The sequence below is a fragment of the Salmo salar genome, chromosome ssa20, assembly GCF_905237065.1.
Source record: "Salmo salar chromosome ssa20, Ssal_v3.1, whole genome shotgun sequence".
NCBI lineage: Eukaryota > Metazoa > Chordata > Actinopteri > Salmoniformes > Salmonidae > Salmo > Salmo salar.
Genome location: NC_059461.1, coordinates 87,994,007 through 88,020,883, shown reverse-complemented (window position 1 = coordinate 88,020,883; position 26,877 = coordinate 87,994,007). Strand labels below are relative to the sequence as shown.

The 26,877-nt window shown below is 43.3% G+C and overlaps 1 protein-coding gene across 1 annotated transcript; it reads left to right on the top strand.

Annotated features, from left to right (window-relative positions):
• Positions 1-1,017: 1,017 nt before the first annotated feature.
• Positions 1,018-26,877, top strand: aaad (Arylacetamide deacetylase). The gene is given in 3 exon segments (NM_001140740.1): positions 1,018-1,173; positions 14,204-14,239; positions 26,438-26,877. Coding segments are annotated over 3 exon segments (204 nt in total). The 5' UTR covers positions 1,018-1,032; the 3' UTR covers positions 26,465-26,877.

Below are 26,877 nucleotides of genomic sequence, written 5' to 3'. Positions count from 1 at the left end.
TAAATTGTTCAGTGATATATTAACACTTTATCTAAATTGCAAATCAACCATAGACAGAATGTTGAACGGTTTAGACTGAAACTTATTGAATTACATCGTTGTACAACATCATGGTTCTGGCCATCATCTTTCAGCTCCAAAAATAGGATTTCTACTTGTGTGTGCGTTTAAGGAAAAAAAAATATATATATATATATAAAAGATTTGTTTAGCTAACATAATGCATACTTTAAAATTATATTAAGTTGTCTGTAATAGAATAAACATGGAAAAAAACGAATGTAGACATTCAAATAAATGCAATAAATGCATTTCCATAGCTTCCAAAATATTTTGGTTTTATGACGGTGGGGGAGGGCCAAGATGGACGCGCGGTGGCTTCAAAACAGCGTCCCATGTGACTCACCTAGCATACATAAATTGTTGGCTGCGTCCATCTCGCCTGGGTGGAGAGTGCTGACACCACATCTTGTGCTTCGGGCTGAAGAATGTGTATAATTGTGAAATTATTGTCTACAAATCGGAATCCTTAACACTTTGCATTCTACGCCGATATAATAACCTGCAACCTGCGAACAAATATAGAGGGCATCGCAGTGGTGAAAGTTGCGCCGTCGCAGCAAGTTTTGGTGCTGTCGCAGCAAGTTTTCTGGCTCATGTTTCTCACCCGGTTGGGGACCAAGTGGAGTGAGGGAGGGGTAAGGGGAGGGGGGTGCTAACCCTTCAGTTCGATCGTTTCAACCCACCCGCGCGCATTAACACATTGTTCTATTTCCATGGGTGTGAAGGACAGGGAATCATACGACACAACCGCCCGCTGTGCGCAGGCAGTGATAGTCACGGTGAAAAGCTATGATCATGCTCGCTTATAATGATCAGATAACTCTTGCACGTGCTTTCATATCTGGCTGGCTCAGTTCCAAAATTAATACAAGATTACGCTTTGCTCAGACTTAAGTGACTTGATAATAAGCAAAACTGACATAGTTTCTTTCTGCACCCTGCCATCAATAGTTACGGACTCCTCGTAAAATGCAGTTGAAAGGCATATTTTTACTCCTTTCTTTAGGAGCGTTCACCTCTTATTATGTTTATCAGCCCATTCCAGACAAGATAGAGGAGAGATGGAAACTCATGTTGACCGACTGTTTCTTCAGAAGTCTCAGCCACCTGGTAAGAATAATGCAAGAATGGATTTTACAATGAGCTAGAATATTAGTTTTTTGATTCAGAAAATATTTGATGCAGACTTATCCTGTTCATGTGTTTTAAATATTGTTGTGAAGTTACTATTATAGCGGGATCGTACACAAAACTGCGCTTCTCGGGTGTGCGTGGGAGTCATGCATAAAATATCATTATTGGCATAATTACATGTATGGTTTTAAGATGTTATTGTTTGACTAGAATTACGTGGTTATTGGCCAATCCTTTGGCACGGTAAATAGACTTGGTAAATAACCTAGTAGGCTATAGCCTAGTAAATGAATTCCGCTGAGGTTGATGTGTACATACAGACATGCTGAATGACAGTTACACCAGATTATGTCAAACGCTAATCCAGGTATTGTAGTCTTGCTCACCTGTTCTAATTATAGACCCTATTAAGAAAAGCGATGGGGTATTTATGAACGGAAGAACACCAGACTGTTTATAACCCAGCATTCATGACACCAGAGGTGTTTATCGATGTAGATATGATATAATTCAACATTGTATTTATTCTTTCAAATGATAAAATATAAAAAATGTGTTAAACCAGGCTAAATTCCTTCTAACTAGAATTATTCATTATTATTATTGTTTTGTTGAAAAATGCTCAATATCCCCATTGTAACTGCTTATTAAGCAAACAATATTTCACTCAGTCCAGGTTAAGTGAGAGAAGTGAAACAAATGTATTTTGATCATGTGGGTCAAGGGATGAACTTCCCCTGGTATTCAGTCACATATTTTTATTCAATTTTGACAATTGAATTATCCACGGTCATGCCTGTCTCTGTCCAAGAGCAATATGCCTTTTCTGGTGCATATTTGTCCGGTGCATGGCACGCATATAAATACAGTACCAACAGGCAGTGGCGGATTTAGGTATAGGCGACATGGGCGGCATCTTGCCCGGGGCAGCATGGGGCGCCCGTGACATTTATATGATTGGTTTTCTATCACTCATTTGCACGTCATGTCAATGATATCATGTCACCGTGTGGGACTGTGGGTCAATTAACCTTGTCAGAGTGGGCGTCCTAATTCTAGTTTGTGAGCTCGGCAGGCTACTGCCTGGGAAGGTCTCCTACTCAGAAGTACGAGATGGGTAGGGGTCGGGGTAGGTTGACCTCAGGTCTCCCCACTGGAATCCCGAGGTAGGGAACGGGGTTAGGTTGACCTCAGGTCTCCCCACTGGAATCCCGAGGTAGGGGGAGCGTGGGTAGGTTGACCTCAGTTCTCCCCACTGGAAGCCCGAGGTAGGGACGGGGGTAGGTTGACCTCAGGTCTCCCCACTGGAAGCCCGAGGTAGGGGGGGCGGGGGTAGGTTGACCTCAGGTCTCCCCACTGGAAGCCCGAGGTAGGGTGCGGGGGTAGGTTGACCTCAGGTCTCCCCACTGGAAGCCCGAGGTAGGGTCCGGGGGTAGGTTGACCTTAGGTCTCCCCACTAGAATCCCGAGGTAGGGGAACGGGGGAATCTATCAAATACCACACCTCTAACTTTGTACAGTACTAATGCAATTAGTAAAATCAGTCACATGACGAAATGCTACCAAATGAACCACAATTCATTCATAACACTGTGAATATATAGTTTCACAGACATATTGTTGCATTTTTTTTCTGGTTTGTGCGAAATCGATTAGAATAAAATACAACCAGTCTGCACCAAGGTGAATTGGTTTAGTCTTGACTTGGTTGACAGTGTTGGGGGATGTCTAATGCATTGATGCTCGAGTGCGAAATCAACACAAATTAGTTTCTATTTGTCTTTGCTACTTCTTTTTGATATTTATATTTATATAGTTTTAAATGTTATGATCATTAATTTCTGTTGTTCCAAATGTCTGAATAAAAATTACAGTTAGTGCAGAATGGTGCTTTCTTTTGGTGGAGGGGGCGCTGAAGGAGGGGGGGGGTTTGCCCAGGGAGCCATACAAGCTAGAACCGCCACTGCCAACAGGGAACCTTGATTGAATGGATTTATGAGGAAAAGTAGTGTAAAAACTCAGAAAAGGCAAACGTCATTTGAAATCATCTACACAGGTTTACTGGGACCTGGTTGCACGGATAGACGCACAGGACCCTTTCTCCTCTTATAAATGCTCAGAGCAGAATAGGTCAGCTCTGAGACCACCCTCTGGCTAGAAAGTTACAACATTACGCTAGACATGGAGCTAGCAGCTTACCCTCCCCAAATCCTTATACTGTAAGGAGGTAACACAACACTTTAAGATCAGTGGATTTAGGGGCGACATCATCCTACTCTGGGGAGCACAGGGGGGTCCCCCACTGGGGACCAGTACGGGGGAAAAAAATGTATGAAATATATGCATTCACTACTGTAAGTCGCTCTGGATAAGAGCGTCTGCTAAATGACTAAAATGTAAAAAATGTAAAAATGAGTGGATGAGGAGATCTCAGTAGTCAGCTGATTGGCCCCAGTCAACCCCATTTTTCTATTGGTATTGGAATCATAAAGGATCCTATAAGACAAAACCATATAGGATAGAATCTCATAGAGTCCAATAGGACTGGTTCCAAAATCTGATAGAACATTTCTGTTGGATTCTAATTGTAATCAAATTGGATTTTTGTTTCGGAATCCTATAGGTTCCTATCAGATATCAATGTTTTTTTTTTCTCCTATAGGATTTCTATTAACGTTGTCAATGGGAATCGTATAGATATTTACATTATATTCTAAAGGATTTATCTTCTAAACTTGGCTATACATTATAGTTAACTTGGCTGCTTAAAATATGAGGAACCCACCCTCCAAACCTCTTAGACAATTATCTATGAAGGTGAAACTTGAACTATAATAACACCATAAGCAACCAATATTGTACTGTCACCCTTGCCACTTGTGATTGTGACCATATAGTGGGGAACCGCCGGCAATGTCCCCTCTACCATCCCCCCAAGGTCCAGAGGGGAGACAGGTAGGGAGGGAGACGGGGTGGAACAATCCCTGGAAGGGAGGAGGGGAGTGGGGGACGGAGGGGGAGGAGACAGGTAGGGAGGGAGACTGGGTGGTACAACCCTGGAAGGGAGGAAGGGAGTGGGGGACGGAGGGGGAGGAGACAGGTAGGGAGGGAGACGGGGTGGAACAACCCTGGAAGGGAGGAGGGGAGTGGGGGCCGGAGGGGAGGAGACAGGTAGGGAGGGAGACCGGGTGGTATAACCCTGGAAGGGAGGAGGGGAGTGGGGGACGGAGGGGGAGGGGAGGAGACAGGTAGGGAGGGAGACTGGGTGGTATAACCCTGGAAGGGAGGAGGGGAGTGGGGGATGGAGGGGGAGGAGACAGGTAGGGAGGGGACCGGGTGGTATAACCCTGGAAGGGAGGAGGGGAGTGGGGGACGGAGGGGGAGGAGACAGGCAGGGAGGGAGACGGGGTGGTACAACCCTGGGTATGAAGGAGTGGGGGTGGGTCCATTATCTTCAGGTTTTTATTTTCCTCTCCCAAACCCAACATAAAGAGAGTGAAGGCAGCATTCTCTGTTCCTCTAACTACATAAAGAGAGTCAAGGTAGCATTCTCTGTTCCTCTAACTACATAAAGAGAGTCAAGGTAGCATTCTCTGTTCCTCTAACTACATAAAGAGAGTGAAGGCAGCATTCTCTGTTCCTCTAACTACATAAAGAGAGTCAAGGTAGCATTCTCTGTTCCTCTAACTACATAAAGAGAGTGAAGGCAGCATTCTCTGTTCCTCTAACTACATAAAGAGAGTGAAGGCAGCATTCTCTGTTCCTCTAACTACATAAAGAGAGTCAAGGTAGCATTCTCTGTTCCTCTAACTACATAAAGAGAGTGAAGGTAGCATTCTCTGTTCCTCTCCCTAAATAAAGAGAGTGAAGGTAGCATTCTCTGTTTCTCTAACTACATAAAGAGAGTCAAGGTAGAAAATTTTCTGTTCCTCTCCGTACATAAAGAGAGTCAAGGTAGCATTCTCTGTTCCTCTCCGTACATAAAGAGAGTCAAGGTAACGTTCTCTGTTCCTCTTCCTACATAAAGAGAGTCAAGGTAACATTTTCTGTTCCTCTTCCTACATAAAGAGAGTCAAGGTAACATTTTCTGTTCCTCTTCCTACATAAAGAGAGTCAAGGTAGAATTTTCTGTGCCTCTCCCTACATAAAGAGAGTCAAGGTAACATTCTCTGTTCCTCTAACTACATCATTTTTATTTTTTTATTTTTTTTATTTCACCTTTATTTAACCAGGTAAGCTAGTTGAGAACAAGTTCTCATTTACAACTGCGACCTGGCCAAGATAAAGCAAAGCAGTGTGACACAGACAGCAACACAGAGTTACACATGGACTAAACAATAAACAAGCCAATAACACAATAAACAAGTCAATGACACAGTAGAAAAAAAGAAAGTCTATATACAGTGTGTGCAAAAGGCACGAGGAGGTAGGCAATAAATAGGCCATAGGAGTGAATAATTACAATTTAGCAGATTAACACTGGAGTAATAAATGAGCATGTGATGATGTGCAAGTAGAAATACTGGTGTGCAAAAGAGCAGAAAAGGAAATTAAATAAAAACAGTATGGGGATGAAGTAGATAGATTGGGTGGGCAATTTACAGATGGACTATGTAAAGGTAACATTCTCTGGTCCTCTCCCTATTCATCCCCCTCCATGTGTTTTGTACACTGCTGCTACTCACTGTTTATTATCTATGCATAGTCACTTAAGCCCTACCTACATGTACAAATGACCTCTAACCTTGTCATGTCCTGACCATAGTAAGTTGTTATTTTCTATGGTAGAGTAGGTCAGGGCGTGACAGGGGGTGTTTGTCTATGTTTTGTATTTCTATGTTCAGTTTCTAGTTTGGTATTTCTATGTTGGTTTTGTTTGGTATGATCTCCAATTAGAGGCAGCAGGTTGTCGTTGTCTCTAATTGGAGGTCATATTTAAGTTGATGTTTGTCCCACCTGTTTTTGTGGGTGATTAATTCCTGAGTAGTGTGTTTTCTCTCTGCGTCACGGTTTGTTGTTTTGTGTATTCAAGTATTTAGTGTTTGCATTTTCTTTCACGGTAAATAAACTATGTGGAACCACGACCACGCTGCATTTTGGTCCGATCCTTTGAACAGCCGTGACAGAATCACCCACCAAAAAAGGACCAAGCAGCGTGGTAAGGAGTATCTGGAGGAATGGACTTGGGAGGAGATTTTGGATGGTAAAGGACCCTGGAGGCAGGCTGGGGAGTATCGTCACCCGAGGGAGGAAATCAAAGCAGCAAAAAGGGAGCGACGATACTACGAGGCTCTATATGCACCGAGAGGCAAGGCTGAGAGGAAGCCCCAAAAATATTTTTTGTGGGGGGCACACAGGGAGTTTGTCGATGTCAGGGTGGAGACCTGATCTAACTTCCCGTGCTTATCGGAGAGAGCCAGTCCGGAGTGTCCTGTTCCTGCTCCCCGCACTAGCCCTGAGGTGCATGTTACCAGTCTGGCGCCACCTAGGCCAGTACCACGCATCAGACCTCCAGTGCGCATGCCCAATCCGGAGTGTCCTGTTCCTGCTCCCCGCACTCGCCCTGAGGTGTATGTTACCAGTCTGGCGCCACCTAGGCCAGTACCACGCATCAGGATTCCAGTGCACATTCCCAGTCCAGAGCTTCCGGCGACAGTTCCCCGTCCAGAGCTTCCGGCGACGTTTTTCAGTCCGGAACCTACTGAGACGGCCTACAGTCCGGAACCTACTGAGACGGCCTACAGTCCGGAACCTACTGAGACGGCCTACAGTCCAGAACCTACTGAGACGGTCTACAGTCCGGAACCTACTGAGACGGCCTACAGTCCGGAACCTACTGAGACGGCCTACAGTCCGGAACCTACTGAGACGGCCTACAGTCCGGAACCTATTGAGACGGTCTACAGTCCGGAACCTACTGAGACGGCCTACAGTCCGGAACCTACTGAGACGGCCTACAGTCCGGAACCTACTGAGACGGCCTACAGTCCGGAACCTACTGAGACGGCCTACAGTCCGGAACCTACTGAGACGGATCTCAGCCCGGAACCTCCAGCGACGCTCCCCAGTCCTGAGCCTCCAGCGACGCTCCCCAGTCCGGAGCCTCCAGCGGCGCTCCCCAGTCCGGAGCCTCCAGCGACGCTCCCCAGTCCGGAGCCTCCAGCGACGCTCCCCAGTCCGGAGCCTCCAGCGACACTCCATAGTCCGGAGCCTCCAGCGGCGCTCCCCAGCCCGGAGCCTTCAGCGGTGGCCTGCAGCCCAGAGCCTTCAGCGGCGGCCTGCAGCCAAGATCCTCCAGCGGCGGCCTGTAGGCCAGAACCTCCAGTGGTGGTCTGTAGCACAGAGCTTCTGGTAATGATTTACAGTCCGATTCCTCTGATAATGATCCAGAGGCCGGTGTTACAGAAGCGGAGGGATCTGCGGGCGGAACGGAGGTCACGCCCTGAGCTGGAGCCACCTCCGTTGCTGGAGGATCGGAGGGAGAGGAAGGTTCTGTGTGTAACACTATAGACTTTTGTCACCCACCCTACCCTCCCTTTGGTTTTTGTTGTTGGGGGGGGTTGTTGTTTGGGGTGGGTGTTCGTTTTTGTTTTGTGTATGTGCAATCGTAGTCCGCACCTTTGGGGAGGGGGGGTACTGTCACGTCCTGACCATAGTAAGTTGTTATTTTCTATGGTAGAGTTGGTCAGGGCGTGACATGGGGGGGTTTGTCTATGTTTTGTATTTCTATGTTCAGTTTCTAGTTTGGTATTTCTATGTTAGTTTTATTTGGTATGATCTCCAATTAGAGGCAGCAGGTTGTCGTTGTCTCTAATTGGAGGTCATATTTAAGTTGATGTTTGTCCCACCTGTTTTTGTGGGTGATTCATTCCTGAGTAGTGTGTTTTCTCTCTGCGTCACGGTTTGTTGTTTTGTGTATTCAAGTATTTAGTGTTTGCATTTTGTTTCACGGTAATAAACTATGTGGAACCACGAACACACTGCATTTTGGTCCGATCCTTTGAACAGCCGTGACAAACCTGTACCCCAGCACACTGACTCGGTACCGGTATCCCCTGTATATAGCTGTATATACCGGTATCCCCTGTATATACCGGTATCCCCTATATATTGTTATTGTTATGTTATTGTTATTATATTAGTTTAGTTTATTTGGTAAATATTTTCTTAACACTTCTTGAACTGCACTGTTGGTTAAGGGCTTGTAAGTAAGTGTTTCACGGTAAGGTCTACACTTGTTGTATTTTAGCGCATGTGACAAATACAGTTTGATTTGATTATCCTAACATAAATATGGTAAAGATGACATTCTCTTTTTTTCTATGCATAGCTGACTATTATATATGAAATAAAATAAATGGCTATATCTTTGTTTTACTGTACTTAAAAACATATTTAGTTATAGGCAAATGTAAAGATGCTGTGCATTCAAAATATTGTGTTATTTTAACATTGATTCCGTTGAAGTTGATGTGTACATGCAGACATGCTGAATGACAGTTACAGCAGATTATGTCAAACGGTAATCCAGGTATTGTAATCCTGCTGATCTGTTCTAATTATAGACCCTATTAAGAAAATCGATGCTGTATTTATGGACGGAAGACCACCAAATTAGACGCCAGCATGACACCAGAGATGTTTTATTTATGTAGACACAATATACAGTGCTACATTTAACACTTTCTGACTTGACCATCTCAAATAAACTAACACCCCAAGAGTGTTGGGTTCCTAACGCCGTAAATTCCAATTTAAATGATCACTTTAGAGTTGATGCAATTACACTTTCTCATACCACTGTGTTAGGGTAAAACTAGGATGTTGAAGTATGGGGTTGTCAAAAAAAAAAAGATATGTATTTTCAAAAATAATGACATTTTTTATAAGACTTTCACTTAGGCAGGCAGTCACTTGGTGAAGGGTACAGGACTGAAAGCCATTGAATATAATAATTATGTCTCTGTCACTAACCAACACAGCCATGGGTGGTACTGGCACCTCTGAAAATGTTGGTACTGGCACCCTTTTAAATACATATGCAAATAAGGCTTTACACGCTAAAGTGTTAAACAATACCCCCAAAAAACGAATTACTGTAACACCACAGGTGTTAATTCCCTAACACTGAAATCTGCAAGTCACAATATGCTGGCTTGCAAAGTGTTATATAATTCTTATTGGAATCCAGCCAGAGATAGGATAGCCAACAAGTTGAACTTTTAATCAACCGCAACTGCAGTTAGAGTGACTGTCAAGGAAGGGAATGTTGATAAATGAGACTTCTTAACCATCTAAACTGGAACAACCATTTCAATAACGTGTGGAAAACGTCCAACCACTTACAGATAGGATTAGTTTAGAAAAATGTATATTATTTATCATTGTGTATGTCACAAAAGGTGCCGTGTTGAATTGACCAAACTGCAGCGGGTATGTGGATACTCATAGTTTTTTAAATAAACAAAAGTAAAGCATCCACAGGGAAAAACAATAAATGATACTCATGACAGCAACAGTTTTGCAGGCTATACAAAACGCAGTGCAAAAACAACTACCCACAAACACAAAGACAAACACACCCTATTATATAGGACTCCCAATCAAAGGCAACTCAACACACCTGCCTTCAATTGGGAGTCCCATCCCAATTAACTATACATAGAAAACGAACCTAGAACCTATACCCACAACTAACTAACTAAACATAGAAATACATAAACAGAGAGCAGTGCCCGAAACCCCCGGAATACATAAATAAAACGACCTACTACCTACACTACCACCCCAAACCATATAAAACAAATACCCTCTGCCACATCCTGACCAAACTCCAACAACAAATAACCCTTAACTGGTCAGGACATGACAGTACCCCCCCTAAAGGTGCAGACCCCGGAATGCACCTAATAGAAAAAACAAACCCCCAAACAAAAATGATCCTCCTAAACAATAAGGGAGGGTGGCTGCCGTCAACGACGGCACTGTGCTACACCCTCCCTCCCCAACCCACCTATCCTGGGGGTGGCTCAGGTGCAGGACGTGGACCTCGCTCCACCTTCCGCGTCGCCCACTTCGGTGGCGCCGATAGCTGCGCCGGGCAGACGGGCAACTCGGGCTGACTCTGGCAGACGGACCACTCGGGCTGGGCCGGAGGTCATGCGGGCCACTCGGGCTGGGCCGGAGGACATGCGGGCCACTCGGGCTGGGCCGGAGGACAGGCGGGCCACTCGGGCTGGGCTGGAGGACAGGCGGGCCACTCGGGCTGGGCCGGAGGACAGGCGGGCCAATCGGGCTGGGCCGGAGGACAGGCGGGACAACACTCAAATATAACACTCATAATACTTTTTACCTCAACACCGAGATTTTAACACCCGCAAATTTGCTTTAGTGTCACGGTTGTCGTAAGGATTTGACCAAAACGCAGCGGGAATATGTATACTCATCTTCTTTTTATTTTGAAGAAGGAGAAACAACTAAATACGTATACAAAAAAAGAACAAAACAAAACAGTCCTGTCAGGTGCACAAACACTAAACAAGGAACAACTACCCACAAAATCCCACAGAAAAACACCCCTCTTAAATAGGACCTTCAATTAGAAGCAACTAGGAGCAGCTGCTTCCAATTGAAGGTCAACCCCATTAACTAAACATAGAACTAGACATACTAGATAAACATAGCCCAACAAACCCCGAAACACTCTAAACAAACACCCCCTGCCACATCCGGACCAAACTACAATAACAAATAACCCCTTTACTGGTCAGGACGTGACATTTAGGAGGAGAAAGGGTCTGTGCCACCTGGTTTGGGTTGATGATTTCAAATGACTTTTTTTTCTTTCGGAGTTCTTGTGCTACCTTTCCAAGTGCTGAGCGATTAACCAACATTTCTGTTTTTAAATTTTTTTTAAACAACTAATTGACCATGTCGGTTCAATTATTTGAATTCCATTTCGTTCTGTTTTTTTGTTTGAGCTCAATACGCTGTTTCTCTAGAGATAAATTGGATCAAGGCCGAACTGTGCAATGCAGTTGGGAGTTGTAGTTTCCAACAGGCCAATATTCTACATAGTTTAGCTCAGAAAATGTGGTAATTAACTACAATGACCATAATCCATTACGCGCCTACTTGTCCGGTCTGTATGCAGTAGACCAGCGAAGGAGATAAGAACTCATGATCAAGAGGGATAGAGAGGAATTGCTTCGCGAGGTATCTCTACCTGAAAATACATGATCTGATCGGTGATATTCGGCAGTCATAAAAGTACTGAATGCCTTATTTACATTGAAGAACAACAAAAATAGTGATTTTGTCAGACAGCATAGGCAGCAGCTCTACAGAGATGAGATGATGACTTGGAATGAAATAATAAAGTCATCAAATAAAACAAATTTAATATACACAAGACTGAAATATTTAATTAAAGTAAAGTCATGTAAATAAATGATGGTTAATAAGTGATAAGCAGTTATGGACAGTCACTATCATCATGGGACTTTTATTCATAGTTTGATTCTGTGTTGTTACAGCATTCAACCCACATAATTCATAGTGCATTTCATGTCAATTTTTTTTATTTTTATATATATATATATATATTTAACTGGACCGACGTCAAAAAGCACAAATCGTTAACGTTTCTACCAAAATCAATCCAATCAATGTTCTCTGTTGATATTTATATGGGTGCCATTCACCGGCCAAAATATGTCAGAAAAGGCTTGACCTTTTGCGAGACAGGCATGACCGTGGATAATGAAGTTGTCAAGATTTAATACAAATCGCTGATTGAATACCTGAGGAAGTTTACCCCATCATACACATGCTAATTTTTTTTATTTAGGTCAATTCTCTCACTCAACCGAGACAGAGTGAAATATTGTCTGCTTTATAATCAATTTATACTGTATAATAATTTGGAGATAATATTTTAGTTGATTTTTCTAGACTGGACAACATTTTTATCTGGACCCAGTTCAATGGGGATATTGAGGATTAAACAATTATAATAATGATGAATAATTCTAGTTGCAAGCTTCCAGAAGAATAGGTCAGCTCTGAGACCACCCTCTGGCTAGAAAGTTACAACATTACGCTAGACATGGAGCTAGCAGCTTACCCTCCCCAAATCCTTATACTGTAAGGATGTAACACAACACTTTAAGATCAGTGGATTTAGGGGCGACATAATCCTACTCTGGGGAGCACAGGGAGTGGATGAGGAGATCTCAGTAGTCAGCTGATTGGCCCCAGTCAACCCCTGGCCCAGCCCTGAGCCCAGTTGAATAACACAGCTTAACTGTTTCTCTTAAGGTTTAACCTTAAGTAATAATTATCCCTTACCTAAGGGAATAGTTTAAAGACGTTTTATGCAACTGGGTCCTTAGCCTCCCCACCACAGCATGTGATGACTGGGCCTCTGTTGGACAGCTGGGGCTTCTGTTGGACAGCTGGGGCTTCTATTGGACAGCTGGGGCTTCTGTTGGATAGCTGGGGCTTCTGTTGGACAGCTGGGGCTTCTGTTGGACAGCAGGGGCCTCTGTTGGACAGCTGGGGCCCTCTACTGTAGATTCCCTCTGGTGGACAGCTGGAACCCTCTACTGTAGATCCCCTCTGGTGGACAGCTGGAACCCTCTACTGTAGATCCCCACTGGTGGACAGCTGGAACCCTCTACTGTAGATCCCCTCTGGTGGACAGCTGGGGCCCTCTACTGTAGATTCTCTCTGGTGGACAGCTGGAACCCTCTACTGTAGATTCTCTCTGGTGGACAGCTGGAACCCTCTACTGTAGATCCCCTCTGGTGGACAGCTGGAACCCTCTACTGTAGATCCCCTCTGGTAGACAGCTGGAACCCTCTACTGTAGATCCTCTCTGGTGGACAGCTGGGGCCCTCTACTGTAGATCCTCTCTGGTAGACAGCTGGAACCCTCTACTGTAGATCCTCTCTGGTGGACAGCTGGAACCCTCTACTGTAGATTCTCTCTGGTGGACAGCTGGAACCCTCTACTGTAGATTCTCTCTGGTGGACAGCTGGAACCCTCTACTGTAGATCCTCTCTGGTGGACAGCTGAGACCCTCTACTGTAGATCCCCTCTGGTGGACAGCTGGGGCCCTCTACTGTAGATTCTCTCTGGTGGACAGCTGGGGCCCTCTACTGTAGATCCTCTCTGGTGGACAGCTGAGACCCTCTACTGTAGATCCCCTCTGGTGGACAGCTGTGGCCCTCTACTGTAGATTCTCTCTGGTGGACAGCTGGGGCCCTCTACTGTAGATTCTCTCTGGTGGACAGCTGGGGCCCTCTACTGTAGATTCTCTCTGGTAAACAGCTGGAACCCTCTATTGTAGATTCCCTCTGGTGGACAGCTGGGGCCCTCTACTGTAGATCCTCTCTGGTAGACAGCTGGAACCCTCTACTGTAGATCCTCTCTGGTGAACAGCTGGAACCCTCTACTGTAGATCCTCTCTGGTGGACAGCTGGAACCCTCTACTGTAGATTCTCTCTGGTGGACAGCTGGAACCCTCTACTGTAGATCCCCTCTGGTGGACAGCTGGGTCCCTCTACTGTAGATCCCCTCTGGTGGACAGCTGGAACCCTTTACTGTAGATTCCTTCTGGTGGACAGCTGGGACCCTCTACTGTAGATTCTCTCTGGTGGACAGCTGGGTCCCTCTACTGTAGATTCTCTCTGGTGGACAGCTGGAACCCTCTACTGTAGATTCTCTCTGAAGCTCACAAGACTCAGGGGAAAGCCCTTTAATCCCCTGCTTGTTCCTCTCCTGTTTAGATTGCATTGTTATGTAATGATCATCTGATTCCCTCAGATTTGAAACAGACTCATTTTTCTTTATTTTTATCGATCCATATCTCTCTTTCTCTCTCTCCCTCTGTTTTTGTCCACCCTCACAACATCCCTCATAACTGTATGCCATTTTCTTTCTCTCTATCCCTGCATCTCTCTCTACCTCTCTGCTCCAACATACCTCTTCATCTCTCTCTGCAGGCAGACTTCAGTGAGCTGGTGGGGTTGAAGGACTACATGGGGGTGATGATGTTCATCACGTTCGCTGAGCGGGTGGTGCCCGTGTCAGACCAACGTGTGCACGTCACAGAGGAGCTGTTTGATGGGGTGGAGGTGGTGGTGTACCAGCCCAAACTGCAGGGCGGCGACACTGAGCTGAGGAGAGCAGTCATATACCTGCATGGAGGAGGATGGTGCCTGGGCAGCGCCAGTGAGTAGCCATTAGGTGCTTGGTAATTAATCCATCTACCAAGCAAGCAATTAGTCAAGGCTTATATCTATACAGTATATTTATCCATCCATCCACTGATCCATTCACCCACATCCATCCATCCACTCATTGCTGCGGGTGATTCTTTGATCCACCTCTATGCAGACGATACCATTCTGTATGCATCTGGCCCTTCTTTGGACACTGTGTTAACAAAGCTCCAAACGAGCTTCAATGGCATACAACACTCCTTCAGTGGTCTCCAACTGCTTTTAAATGCTAGTAAGACTAAATGCATGCTCTTCAACCAATCGCTGCCTGCACCTGCCCGCCCGACTAGCATCATTACTCTTAACGGTTCTGACTTAGAATATGTGGACAACTACATATTGGCTAGACTGTAAACTCTCCTTCCAGACTCATATTAAGCATCTCCAATCCAAAATTAAATCTAGAATCGGCTTCCTATTTCGTAACAAAGCCTCCTTCACTCATGCTGCCAAATATACCCTCATAAAATGGACTATCCTTCCCATCCTTGACCTCGGCGATGTCATTTCCAAAATTGCCTCCAACACTCTCTCAGCAAATTGGATTCAGTCTATCACAGTGCCATCTGTTTTGTCACCAAAGCCCCATATACTACTCACCACTGCGACCTCTATGCTCTCGTTGGCTGGTCCTCGCTACATATTCGTCCACAAACCCACTGGCTCCAGGTCATGTATAAGTCTTTGTTAGGTAAAGCTCCGCCTTATCTCAGCTCACTGGTCAACGTAGCAACACCCACTCATAGCACTCGCTCCAGCAGGTATATTTCACTGGTCATCCCCAAAGCCAATTCCTCCTTTGGTCGTCTTTCCTTCCAGTTCTCTGCTGCCAATGACTGGAACGATATGCAAAAATCACTGAAGCTGGAGACTCATATCTCCCTCACTATCTTTAAGTATCAGCTGTCAGAGCAGCTCACAGATCACTGCACCTGTACACAGCCCATCTGTAAATAGCCCATCCAACCATCTACCTCATCCCCATATTTGTTTTTGTTTTTCTGCTCTTTTGCACACCAGTATTTCTACTTACACATCCTCATCTGCACATCTATCAATCCAGTGTTAATTGCTAAATTGTAATTACTTCGCCACTATTGGCCTATTTATTGCCTTACCTCCTTACTTCATTTGCACACACTGTATACAGATCTTTCTATTGTGCTACTGACTGTACGTTTGTTTATCCCACGTGTAACTCTGTTGTTTTTGTCACACTGCTTTGCTTTATCTTGGCCAGGTCGCAGTTGTAAATGAGAACATGTCCTCAACTGGCCTACCTGGTTAAATAAAAGTGAAAAAAATAAAAATAATAATAATTCATCCATCCATCCATCCATGCACCCACCCGTCCACAATGTAATGTCGGAGAGGTTCAGTGGGCTGAATGTCAGCACTGGGAATCCAGACAAGAAATAACCAAAGGCCCCAGCGATATGGGGGAGGGGAATGGGCCGGGTATATGCAAATTAAAGCTGCAATATGTCACTTTTGGGCGACCTAACCAAATTCAGATAGAAATGTACGTTATAGATCTGTCATTCTTATTGAAAGCAAGTCTAAGAAGCGGTGAATCTGTCCTTTGTGCTCTATTAGCACCACATCGGTAGCCATGGAGTACTTTGAAAGGCGGGTCATGGCTCACATCAACACCATCATCCCGGAAACCCTAGACTCACTCCAATTCGCATACCGCACCAACAGATCCACAGGTGACGCAATCTCAATCGCACTCCTCACTGCCCACCTGGACAAAAGGAACACCTACAGTATGTGAGAATGCTATTCATTAACTACAGCTCAGCGTTCAACACCATAGTGTCCTCAAAGCTCATCACTAAGCTAAGGACCCTGGGACTAAACACCTCCCTCTGAAACTGGATCCTGGACTTCCTGATGGGCCACCCCCAGGTGGTAAGGGTAGGCAACAACACATCTGCCACGCTGAGCCACAACACTGGGGCCCCTCAGGGGTGCGTGCTTAGTCTCCTCCTGTACTCCCTGTTCACCCACGACTGAGCGGCCAAAGCACGACTCCAACACCATCATTGTAGAAGACTCCAGTCACCCAAGTCATAGACTGTTCTCTCTGCTGCCGCACGGCAAGCGGTACTGGAGTGCCAAGTCTCCAAAAGGCTCCTTAACAGCTTCAACCACCAAGCCATAAGACTGCTGAACAATTAATCAAATGGCCACCAGGACTATTTGCATTGACCCCCCCATTTCTTTTGTACTCTGCTGCTACTTGCTGTTTATTATCTATGCATAGTCACTTCACCCCTACATACATGTACAAATTACCTCAACTAACCAACCGGTGCCCCCGCACACTGACTCGGTACCGGAACCCCCTGTATATAGCCTCGTTATTGTTATTTTATTGTGTTTATTTTTTTATTTTTTATTACTTTAGTTTATTTAGTAAATATTTTCTTAACTCTATTTCTTGAACTGCATTGTTAAGGGCTTTAACTAAGCATTTCACTGCAATTATTTGTATTCGACAAGTGACAAATATGATTTGATTATTTGCTTCTCCGTCTTAAGTTTCGTTTTTGTATCTTTTACTTTCAGTTTTCTACACCAGCATCAAAATGCTGAAATACAATATGTTTACTTACAGTACCGGTCAAGTTTTAGAACACGTACTTATTCAAGGTTTTTTCTATATTTTTACTATTTTTTACATTGTAGATTAATAGTGAAGACATCAAAACTATGAAATAACACATATGTAATAATATAGTAATAAAAAAAAGTGTTAAACCAATCAAAATATATTTTATATTTGAGATTCTTCAAATAGCCACCCTTTGCGTTGATGATAGCTTTGTACACTCTTGGCATTCTCTCAACCAGCTTCACCTGGAATGCCTTTTCAGCAGTCTTGAAGGAGTTCCCACATATGCTGAGCACTTGTTGGCTGCTTTTCCTTCACTCTGCGGTCCAACTCATCCCAAACCATCTGAATTGAGTTGAGGTCGGGTGATTGTGGAAGCCAGGTCATCTGATGCAGCCCTCCATCACTCTCCTTCTTGGTCAAATAGCCCTTACACAGCCTGGAGGTGCGTTTTGGGTCATTGTCCTGTTGAAAAACAAATGATAGTCCCACTAAGTGCAAACCAGATGGGATCATGCACACAGTCTATAAGTTATAACATTATTTCCCAGTGGAATAGATGGTACAATGGTTCTCTACACTTTACCTGCTTGTTTTGTCACATAAACTGAAATTAGGCAAACTATTCACATTTTAGCAACCAGGAAATGGCAACGCGATTTCTGCATAGTCCATCTTTAAATACTGTAGTATTTACTATAGTTAAAAAAAAGATTTTTGCAGGCATTACTGTAGTATGTACAACAGTGTTTTTTGTTGTTGCAGATAGCACGGTAGTATTTACTGTAGTATTCTACAGTTTACTATCGAATTCATATACACTCTGTTCACCCTCCACCTCTCCTGAGGAACATACACTCTGTTCAAGCTGTTCAACACACAGACCGTGGTAACCCCCTGGTAACCAAAGGCAATTATTTGACATGCGACAAGTGTCATGTTGTGCCTGCAATCTGCTGTGTGTGTGTGTGTGTGTGTGTGTGTGTGTGTGTGTGTGTGTGTGTGTGTGTGTGTGTGTGTGTGTGTGTGTGTGTGTGTGTGTGTGTGTGTGTGTGTGTGTGTGTGTGTGTGTGTGTGTGTGTGTGACTTGCCATGACTACAAGCCTATTGAGCATGAGATGCGCAAGATACTGCTCAAGATACTATTGAGTACTTTGTAGCTCTTGACGATGTAAGATGCTATTAGATAATATTGTCTTTGACGGCTCTCTCTTCTCTCTCCTCTCTTTGTGTAGGAATGGGACCATACGACCTCCTAGCTAGGCAGATGGTCATTGATCTTAACTCTGTGGTGGTGTCTGTAGAGTGAGTATATATTTGATGTACTGTATATCTGACACACGTTTGGTATCAGTGTTCCATATGTTATACTGTATATCTTGTCTAACAGGCTGCTGTGAAAGGACAGATAGGCAGAAGATGAACATCTGGTTGTTTACATTTGTAAAAGTGTGAAAAAGTACTTTAACATTTTTTTTGGAATACATACAGAGACTTCAGAAAGTATTCATACTCCGTGACTTATTCCACATTTTGTTGGTGTCTCACCCATCTACACACAATACCCCATAATGACAAAGTGAAAACATGTTTTTATACATATTTGCAAATTCATTGAAAATGAAATAGAGAAATATCTAATTTACACAAGGGGCGGCAGTGTAGCCTAGTGGTTAGAGCGTTGGACTAGTAACCGAAAGGTCGCAAGATTGAATCCCTGAGCTGACAAGGTACAAATCTGTCGTTCTGCCCCTGAACAAGGCAATTAACCCACTGTTCCTAGGCTGTCATTGAAAGTAAGAATTTGTTCTTAACTGACTTGCCTTGTAAAATAAAATAAAAATAAAACACGAGTCCATACTTTCTAGAAGCATTCTTCACGCTCTGTCAAGTTGGTTGTTGATCATTGCTAGACAGCCATTTTCAAGTCTTGCCATAGGCCACTCAAGAACATTCAATGTCATCTTGGTAAGCAACTCAAGTGTAGATTTGGCCTTGTGTTTTAGGTTATTGTCCTGCTGGAAGGTGAATTAGTCTACCAGTGTCTTTTGGAAAGCAGACTGAACCAGGTTTTCCTCTAGGATTATGCCTGTGCTTATAGCTGTATTCCGTTTCTCTTTATCCCCAAAAATACAACTGAATGTATTCAACTGAAATGTGTCTTCCGCATTTAAGCCAACCCCTCTGAATCAGAGAGGTGCGGGGGGCTGCCATAATCGACATCCACGTCTTCATCGCCCAGGGAACAGTGGGTTAACTGCCTTGCTCAGGGGCAGAACGACATATTTTTACCTTGTCAGCTCGGGGATTCAACCCAGCAACCTTTCGGTTACTGGCCCAATGCTGAAGAGTTGTACTCAGCAATGTGTTGGATTTGGCCCAAACATGACATTTTGTACAAGCATTTCACTACACCACAAGCATTTCGCTACATCCGCAATAACATCTGCTAAATATGTGTATGTGACAATACAATTTGATTTGATCAAATTTAATTTGATCTGATTTGTATTCAGGACAAATGTTTATTTCTTTGCCACATTTTTGGCATTATTACCTAAGTGCCTTGTTGCAAACAGAATGCATGTTTTGGAATATTTGTATTCTGTACAGGCTTCCTTATTTTCACTCTGTCATTTAGGTTAGTATTGTGGAGTAGCTACAACGTTGTTGATCCATCCTCAGTTTTCTCATATCACAACCATTAAACTCTGTAACTGTTTTAAAATCACCATTGGCCTGAGTGGTTTCCTTCCTCTCCAGCAACTGAGTTAGGAAGGATGCCTGTATCCGTGTAGTGGCTGGGTGTATTGACACACCATCCAAAGCCTAATGAATAACTTTACCATCCTCAAAGGGATACTCAGCATCTGCTTTTTATTTTATTTACACAATCGGTACCCTTCTTTGTGAAGCATTGAAAAGCTATCCTGGTAGTTGAGGCTGAATCTGTGCTTGAAATTTACTACTTGATTCAGGGACCTTACAATTTTCTGTATGAGTGGGGTACAGAGATGGTGTAGTCATTAAAAAAATCATGTTAACCAGTATTATTGAACACAGAATGAGTCCATGAAACTTGTTTAGGCTTGCTCTAACAATGAGGTTAAATACCTATTAATTCAAGATATTTCAGCTTTAAATTATTTAATTAATTTCTATTCTGTACTTTGCTGCAGCCTTTGATTCATTTCTACAAACATAATTCCACTTTGATATTTTGGGGTATTTTGTGTAGATCATTGACACAACATATCAATATCTGATCCCGTTAGCGGGATCAAAATCCAGCGAAAAATCATATCGCCAATTAGCATTAAAAAATTATCATAATTTTTTACAAAAATTAAAAATATTTTTTTTTTTTTTTTTTATAGATACACCTCTCCTGAATCGACCCACGTCGTCCGATTTCAAAAGGTTTTACAGGAAAAGCAAATCATTAGATTATATTAGATGAGTCCATCGTAAAAAGCAGCTTCATAGCCATTTTCCGACCAACCACTTCCATCACATATTATCAATAAACAGCTAAATGTAGCACTAACCTTTTACAAACTTCATCAGATGGCACCCCTAGGACATCATGTTATACAATGCATGCATTCTTTTGTTCAATAAAGGTCATATTTATATATAAAAACAGCATTTTACATCTCTGTCTGACGTTGACTACCTAATTTCCCCTCAAAAGCGTCCCGGTAAACAATGCTACGTTTCAATAAATTGCTATACTATAACGATTTTTTAAATGTATATTGTCAATCTAACATTTATAGATGAATATCTCTTGAGAACACCCGTCATACCAGATTTTAAATTAACTTTACTGGGTAATCACACTTTGCGATAAAAGGAGATGCGATACTCAGAAAATCAGCTAATATACAGTGCTCGGCGCCATCTTGGATGCAACAGTATGAACCATCTCATCTTCAATAATATTGTCAATAATCGCCTACCTTTAGTTGTCTTCATCAGAAAGCATCCCAGGTCCACAACAGATGTATTTTCGGTCAAAAAGTCCATACTTCACGTTCCATTAGCCTGATGTTGGTAGCGCGTCCTATGGCTCTCTCCAAACGCAGCTCTGCACTTCATACTGAAAGCAATCCTCGCGCATGTAGGTTCGTTCAAACATGTCAAACGTTGTATAAAATAAATGTTCAGGGCCACTAACACCAAGAGAGCCAATAAGATTCGAGGGGGATGATTTCATTGCCTTTAAAACCGTTTCCAAAGGTGGGGGCAGACATGGCCGCCGAGCGTCATAATGGTGATGGCCCATCCCCTGTGACCAATTTCAAACTCCTGTCATTCACTGAGTTTTGACTCTATAAGGCTCAAACCACTGTGAAAGGACTGGCGACATCTAGTGGAAGCAATAGGAAGTGCCAAAATATTCCTAAACCCCTGTGTTTTTCAATGGGATAGGTTAGAACTCAATACAACACATCAGGTATCCACTTCCTGTCAGAAAATGTCTCAGGGTTTTGCCTGCCAAATGAGTTCTGTTATACTCACAGACACCATTCAAACAGTTTTAGAAACTTTAGAGTGTTTTCTATCCATATATAATAAGTATATGCATGCCCTATCTTCTGAGTTTGATTAGTAGGCCGTTGAAAATGGGAACGATTTTTTTTCAAAATGCGCTGTGGCGCCCCCTATCCTAGGGTATCCTCAAGAGGTTAATGAATTTTAAATTCAGGCTGTAACACAACAAATGTGGAAAAAGTAAAGGGGTGTGAATACTTACTGAAGGCACTGTAAATACATGCACTCATGCAAGCACAGAAACACACATATATGTGTGTTTATATGAATCTCAACAGGTGTTTTAATTTGGTAATGCGTTCCACATTGACACATTGTTTGACTGTTTCTCTTTTGGCTTGTTATCTAAAAATCACTTTCCTTTTATAACAAATGCACACACACACACACACGTGCTATCTTTGGCTCAGAGAGCAGCAGTAGCTGAACATGTTGTGATACACCTGTGTGTCTGTCTGGATAGAGAAATATAGTAGCTATCCTCACACTGAGCTGACAGGCTTTTATTACTGTCTCACCAGGCTTTTATTACTGTCTCACCAGGCTTAAAAAATATATATATTTTACCAGGCAAGTCAGTTTAGAACAAATTCTTAATTTCAATGACAGCCTAGGAACAGTGGGTTAACTGCCTTGTTCAGGGGCAGAATGACAGATTTTTACCTTGTCAGCTCAGGGATTCGATCTTGCAACCTTTCGGTTACTAGTCCAACGCTCTAACCACTAGGCTACCTGCCGCTTATTACTATCTCACCAGGCTTTTATTACTGTCTCACCAGGCTTTTATTACTGTCTCACCAGGCTTTTATTACTGTCTCACCAGGCTTTTATTACTGTCTCACCAGGCTTTTATTACTGTCTCACCAGGCTTTTATTACTGTCTCACCAGGCTTTTATTACTGTCTCACCAGGCTTTTATTACTGTCTTACCAGGCTTTTATTACTGTCTCACCAGGATTTTTCTGTCAAATCAACATCTTCACCCTCAGTAGCAGCACTGTCACGTCTTTATTTCTCCATCTCGTTCTCATCTACCCCCTATTTCTCTTTCAGAACCTTTTACTATCCCCTTTAATCTTTTTCATGCCCTCTCTCGCTCTCTCGCTCTCTTGCTTTCTCAAAGTGAGAGAGAAGAAGCACTTTTTACACAACATTACATCTGTGATTCCCTCTGTGAAAGTATGGCTGCATGTGTGTGGGGGTACTGTATGTGTGCAAACTGAAAGCCAAATTCCTGCCAACAATGTGTCGATGTTCCAATGCTAAAATGTTTTTATATATTTGTTTGATAACGTTAATGGGCTGAGTCATATGACTGTATTATACAGTATCATTATATGACTTACCTTTCATCTCTAAACCAGCTAATGAAAACAATGCTCTTGTATCAGCTAGCCTCTGGTCCCTGATTAGATTGATCCCATACAGTACACTGATCATACCCGGATTAGGATGTTTTGCTTTAGTAATGTCAACACAACATGACAAGTTAGAAGTACTGTAGTGAAGTTAACACCTGGGCCACAACCAGTGAGTCAGAGGTGCTTGATGTCTATACTAGTAGTATGTATAGAGATTAGTCACTATGTCCTTATTGTTGAGTTTGTATAGAGATTAGTCACTATGTCCTTATTCTTCTACCCCCAGTTGGCTTAGGTAACATATTGACTTCCATAGTGTACATGACATTTATAGATTTGCATATTGTTATCATTTAACTGTAGCTACCTCAGCTGTTACAGACACCAGTTTTCAGGTGAGAGGACGTTGACCTCTGACCCCTCCCTTGTGTCCACCCAGGTACCGCCTGGCCCCAGAGCACCACTTCCCTGTCCCGTATGAAGATGTGTACCGGGTGGTGAAGCACTTCCTCCAGAGGGTGGTCCTGGCACAGTACACTGTAGACCCAGGACGCATCGCTGTGTCTGGGGACAGCGCCGGGGGAAACCTGGCTGCAGCCGTGTCCCAGCAGGTTAGCTGTTAGTGTGTGTGTGTGTGTGTGTGTGTGTGTGTGTGTGTGTGTGTGTGTGTGTGCCCAGTAGGTTAGCTGTTATTGTGTGTGTGTGTGTGTTAGCGGCAGTATTATCTATCCACTGTTGTTTTAATTAGCTGAGATTAGGAGGAGCCATCCAAGACTGCAGTACAGGACAGAACAGTAAGTTGTGTGTGTGTGTGTGTGTGTGTGTGTGTGTGTGTGTGTGTGTGTGTGTGTGTGTGTGTGTGTGTGTGTGTGTGTGTGTGTGTGTGTGTGTGTGTGTGTGTGTCTGTGTCTGTGTCTGTGTTGTGTCTCTGTGTGTGTGTGTGTGTGTGTGTGTGTGTGTGTGTGTGTGTGTGTGTGTGTGTGTGTGTCTCTACAGCTACAGCAGGATCCAGAACAGCAGCTGCAGCTGAAGGTCCAGGCCCTGCTCTACCCTGTGCTACAGGCTCTGGACCTCAATACCCCGTCCTACCAGCAGAACCAGAACATGCCTATCCTGCCCCGCACCCTAATGGTGCGCTTTTGGAGCGAGTACTTCACCAGTGACAAGACCTTCTTCAGAGCCATGATGACCAACACTCACAACAGCCCAGAGTCCGCTGCTCTGCTCAAATTCGTCAACTGGAGTGCCTTCCTGCCAGAGTCCTACCGGGGGGAGTACAACTACAGCGCTCCGGTCGTGGCGTTGTCGGCTGGAGGGGCGGGGTCGGACGGGCCATCGCGCTCCATCGCTGACCCCCGGGCCTCGCCCCTTCTGGTCCCAGACGCTGCTTTACGCTCGCTACCCAAGGCCTACGTTCTGACGTGTGAGTATGACGTGCTGCGGGACGATGGGGTGATGTATGCTGCGCGCCTGCGACGCGCCGGTGTGGAGGTGACGCACGAACACTACGCCAGCGGTTTCCACGGCGCCCTCATGTTCACGGTGTGGCCAACCGACTTCCTGATTGGACGCACGATGACGGAAAACTTCATCAAATGGCTGCAGCATAACTTGTAGAAAGCAGAAGAAAAGTTACGGTCTTTCAATGTTCATTCCTGTTTCCCCTAGCAACTCAATAGCTGTTGTTTAGGTGCTGCTTAGATTTTTGTCTGTTTGGTTGTTTATTCAGTGACAGACAGTGTTTTTGTTTATGCTTGCAAATTGAGGGGTTTTCCACTCTATGGCACTGCGTCCCAACAACAATACCAGATTCCAGTCAAAAACAGGTTTGTCTGGATTTTCTAATCACCAAGGCAACCAATGAGGCAGAACATAAGGCAAAACAACTGATACCAGATACAAGACATTTGATGAAGCCAAGTGTTCTTCATTTGATTTCTGACATATCCATCTGATACTGCAGCTGAATCTCATCACATTTCAAAGTGTTTAAGGTTAAGTTTTGTCATTAACTTCCTGGTGGCATGATGCTTGCAACACCAGGGTTGAGTGTTTGATTCCCATGGGGGACCAGTATGAAAATGTAAGTGTTCATTACTTACTGTAAGTTGCTCTGGATAAAAGTGTCTGCTAAAATTACATAAAAAAGGTTAGGTCGTTAACTCCTAAGGTTTAGGATAGGGTTAAAACAAAAATCTCAAAAACAACTATCTACCACTGGATTCAAAGTTGCAACCTTTGGAATCAGAGGCAGATGCTTGTGCCCATCTGAAGTCCCTGTCCACAACACTCTAGCAAAACTGAAACCTACTTGAAGGTAACAGTGCTCAATGTTGCCCCTAGTGGTCGGTGTCCGGTTTCCACGAATACTGACTTGTATCACTTGTTATTTAGTTGTGTAAAGTACTTCAGTAAAAATGCTCTAAAGTACTATTTAAGTAGTTTTTTTTCACAACATTTACTTTTACTTCACTACATTCCTAAGGAAAAGAATGTACTTTTTACTCCATACATTTTCCCTGACACCCAAAAGTACTCATTACATTTTGAATGCTTAGCAGGACAGGAAAATGGTCCAATTCACACACTGATCAAGAGAACATCCCTGGACATCCTTACTGCTTCTGATCTGGCGTATTCATTTAAACACAAATGCATCGTTTGTAAATGATGTCTGAGTGTTGGAGTTGTCCCCTGGCTATCCGTAAATAAATAAAAATACAAGAAAATTGTGCTGTCTTCTTTGCTTAATAAAATAGTAAAAAAGTACTTGAGAAAAAGTCTAAAAGTATTTGGTTTTAAATATACTTAAGTATAAAACATAAATGTATTGCTAAAATATACTTAAGTATCAAAAGTATAAGTATAAATCATTTAAATTTCCTAAAATGATTTATAATTTAACTTTTGATACTTAAGTATATTTTTGCAATACATTTATGTTTTATACTTAAGTATATTTTAAACCAAATACTTTTAGACTTTTTCTCAAGTAGTATTTTACTTTAACTTTTAATTGAGTCATTTTCTAGTAAGGTGTCTTTACTTTTACTCCTACTTTAAGTATTAGAATTGGGTACTTTTTTCACCACTGCTGTTATTGAGGACCAGTAAAGAGTACTTGTGTTCTTCAGTTTAGTTCTCATCCCATACAGACGCTGTAGGCCCAGTTATCATGTGAGGTGTACTGAGCCTCTTCACGTGTCCCCCCCCACCCCACCCCACCCAACCTTTCTCTCTCTCTCTTTCTTTCTTTCTTTCTTTCTTTCTTTCTTTCTTTCTTTCTTTCTTTCTTTCTTTCTTTCTTTCTTTCTTTCTTTCTTTCTTTCTCTCTGTCTAACTGGGTCTCAATCCTCCTGCCTTGTGACATGGAAGGACCAACATGAGAAGGGGAGGGAAACGAGATAAAACCCCTACAGTATGTCAGGTTTGGAGTGTTTCTAGTCTGAGTGTGTAGCTGTTATTTTCAGGCTTTGAGGTTTAACAGAGCTGCAGTCAATTGAATGCAGTTTAAAGTAGTAGCTTTGATCTTACTGTCGAGCTAATGGTCTCCCTACCGGTCTCCCTATGTTTCCTTAGAAAGCCTCCTCAGCTCAACTGACACTCCTCCCCACCAATGGCAGATTTGTCACAGAATAATGTTGTTGGGGAAATATAGCTCAGTGTTCATTATCATGGGATTAGCCTTTTTCAGAAAAAGTGTTTTGATGACTGATAATCTAATCTCATTTTGTTTCAGTATTCTCCTTACAAATTCTTGTAAATATCATGACTTGTTGTTTTTCATGTGAAATACTGAGAATTAAAGACATGCGTAATTTTGTTATGTTTTCTCACAATAAAATGAACCCACCTTT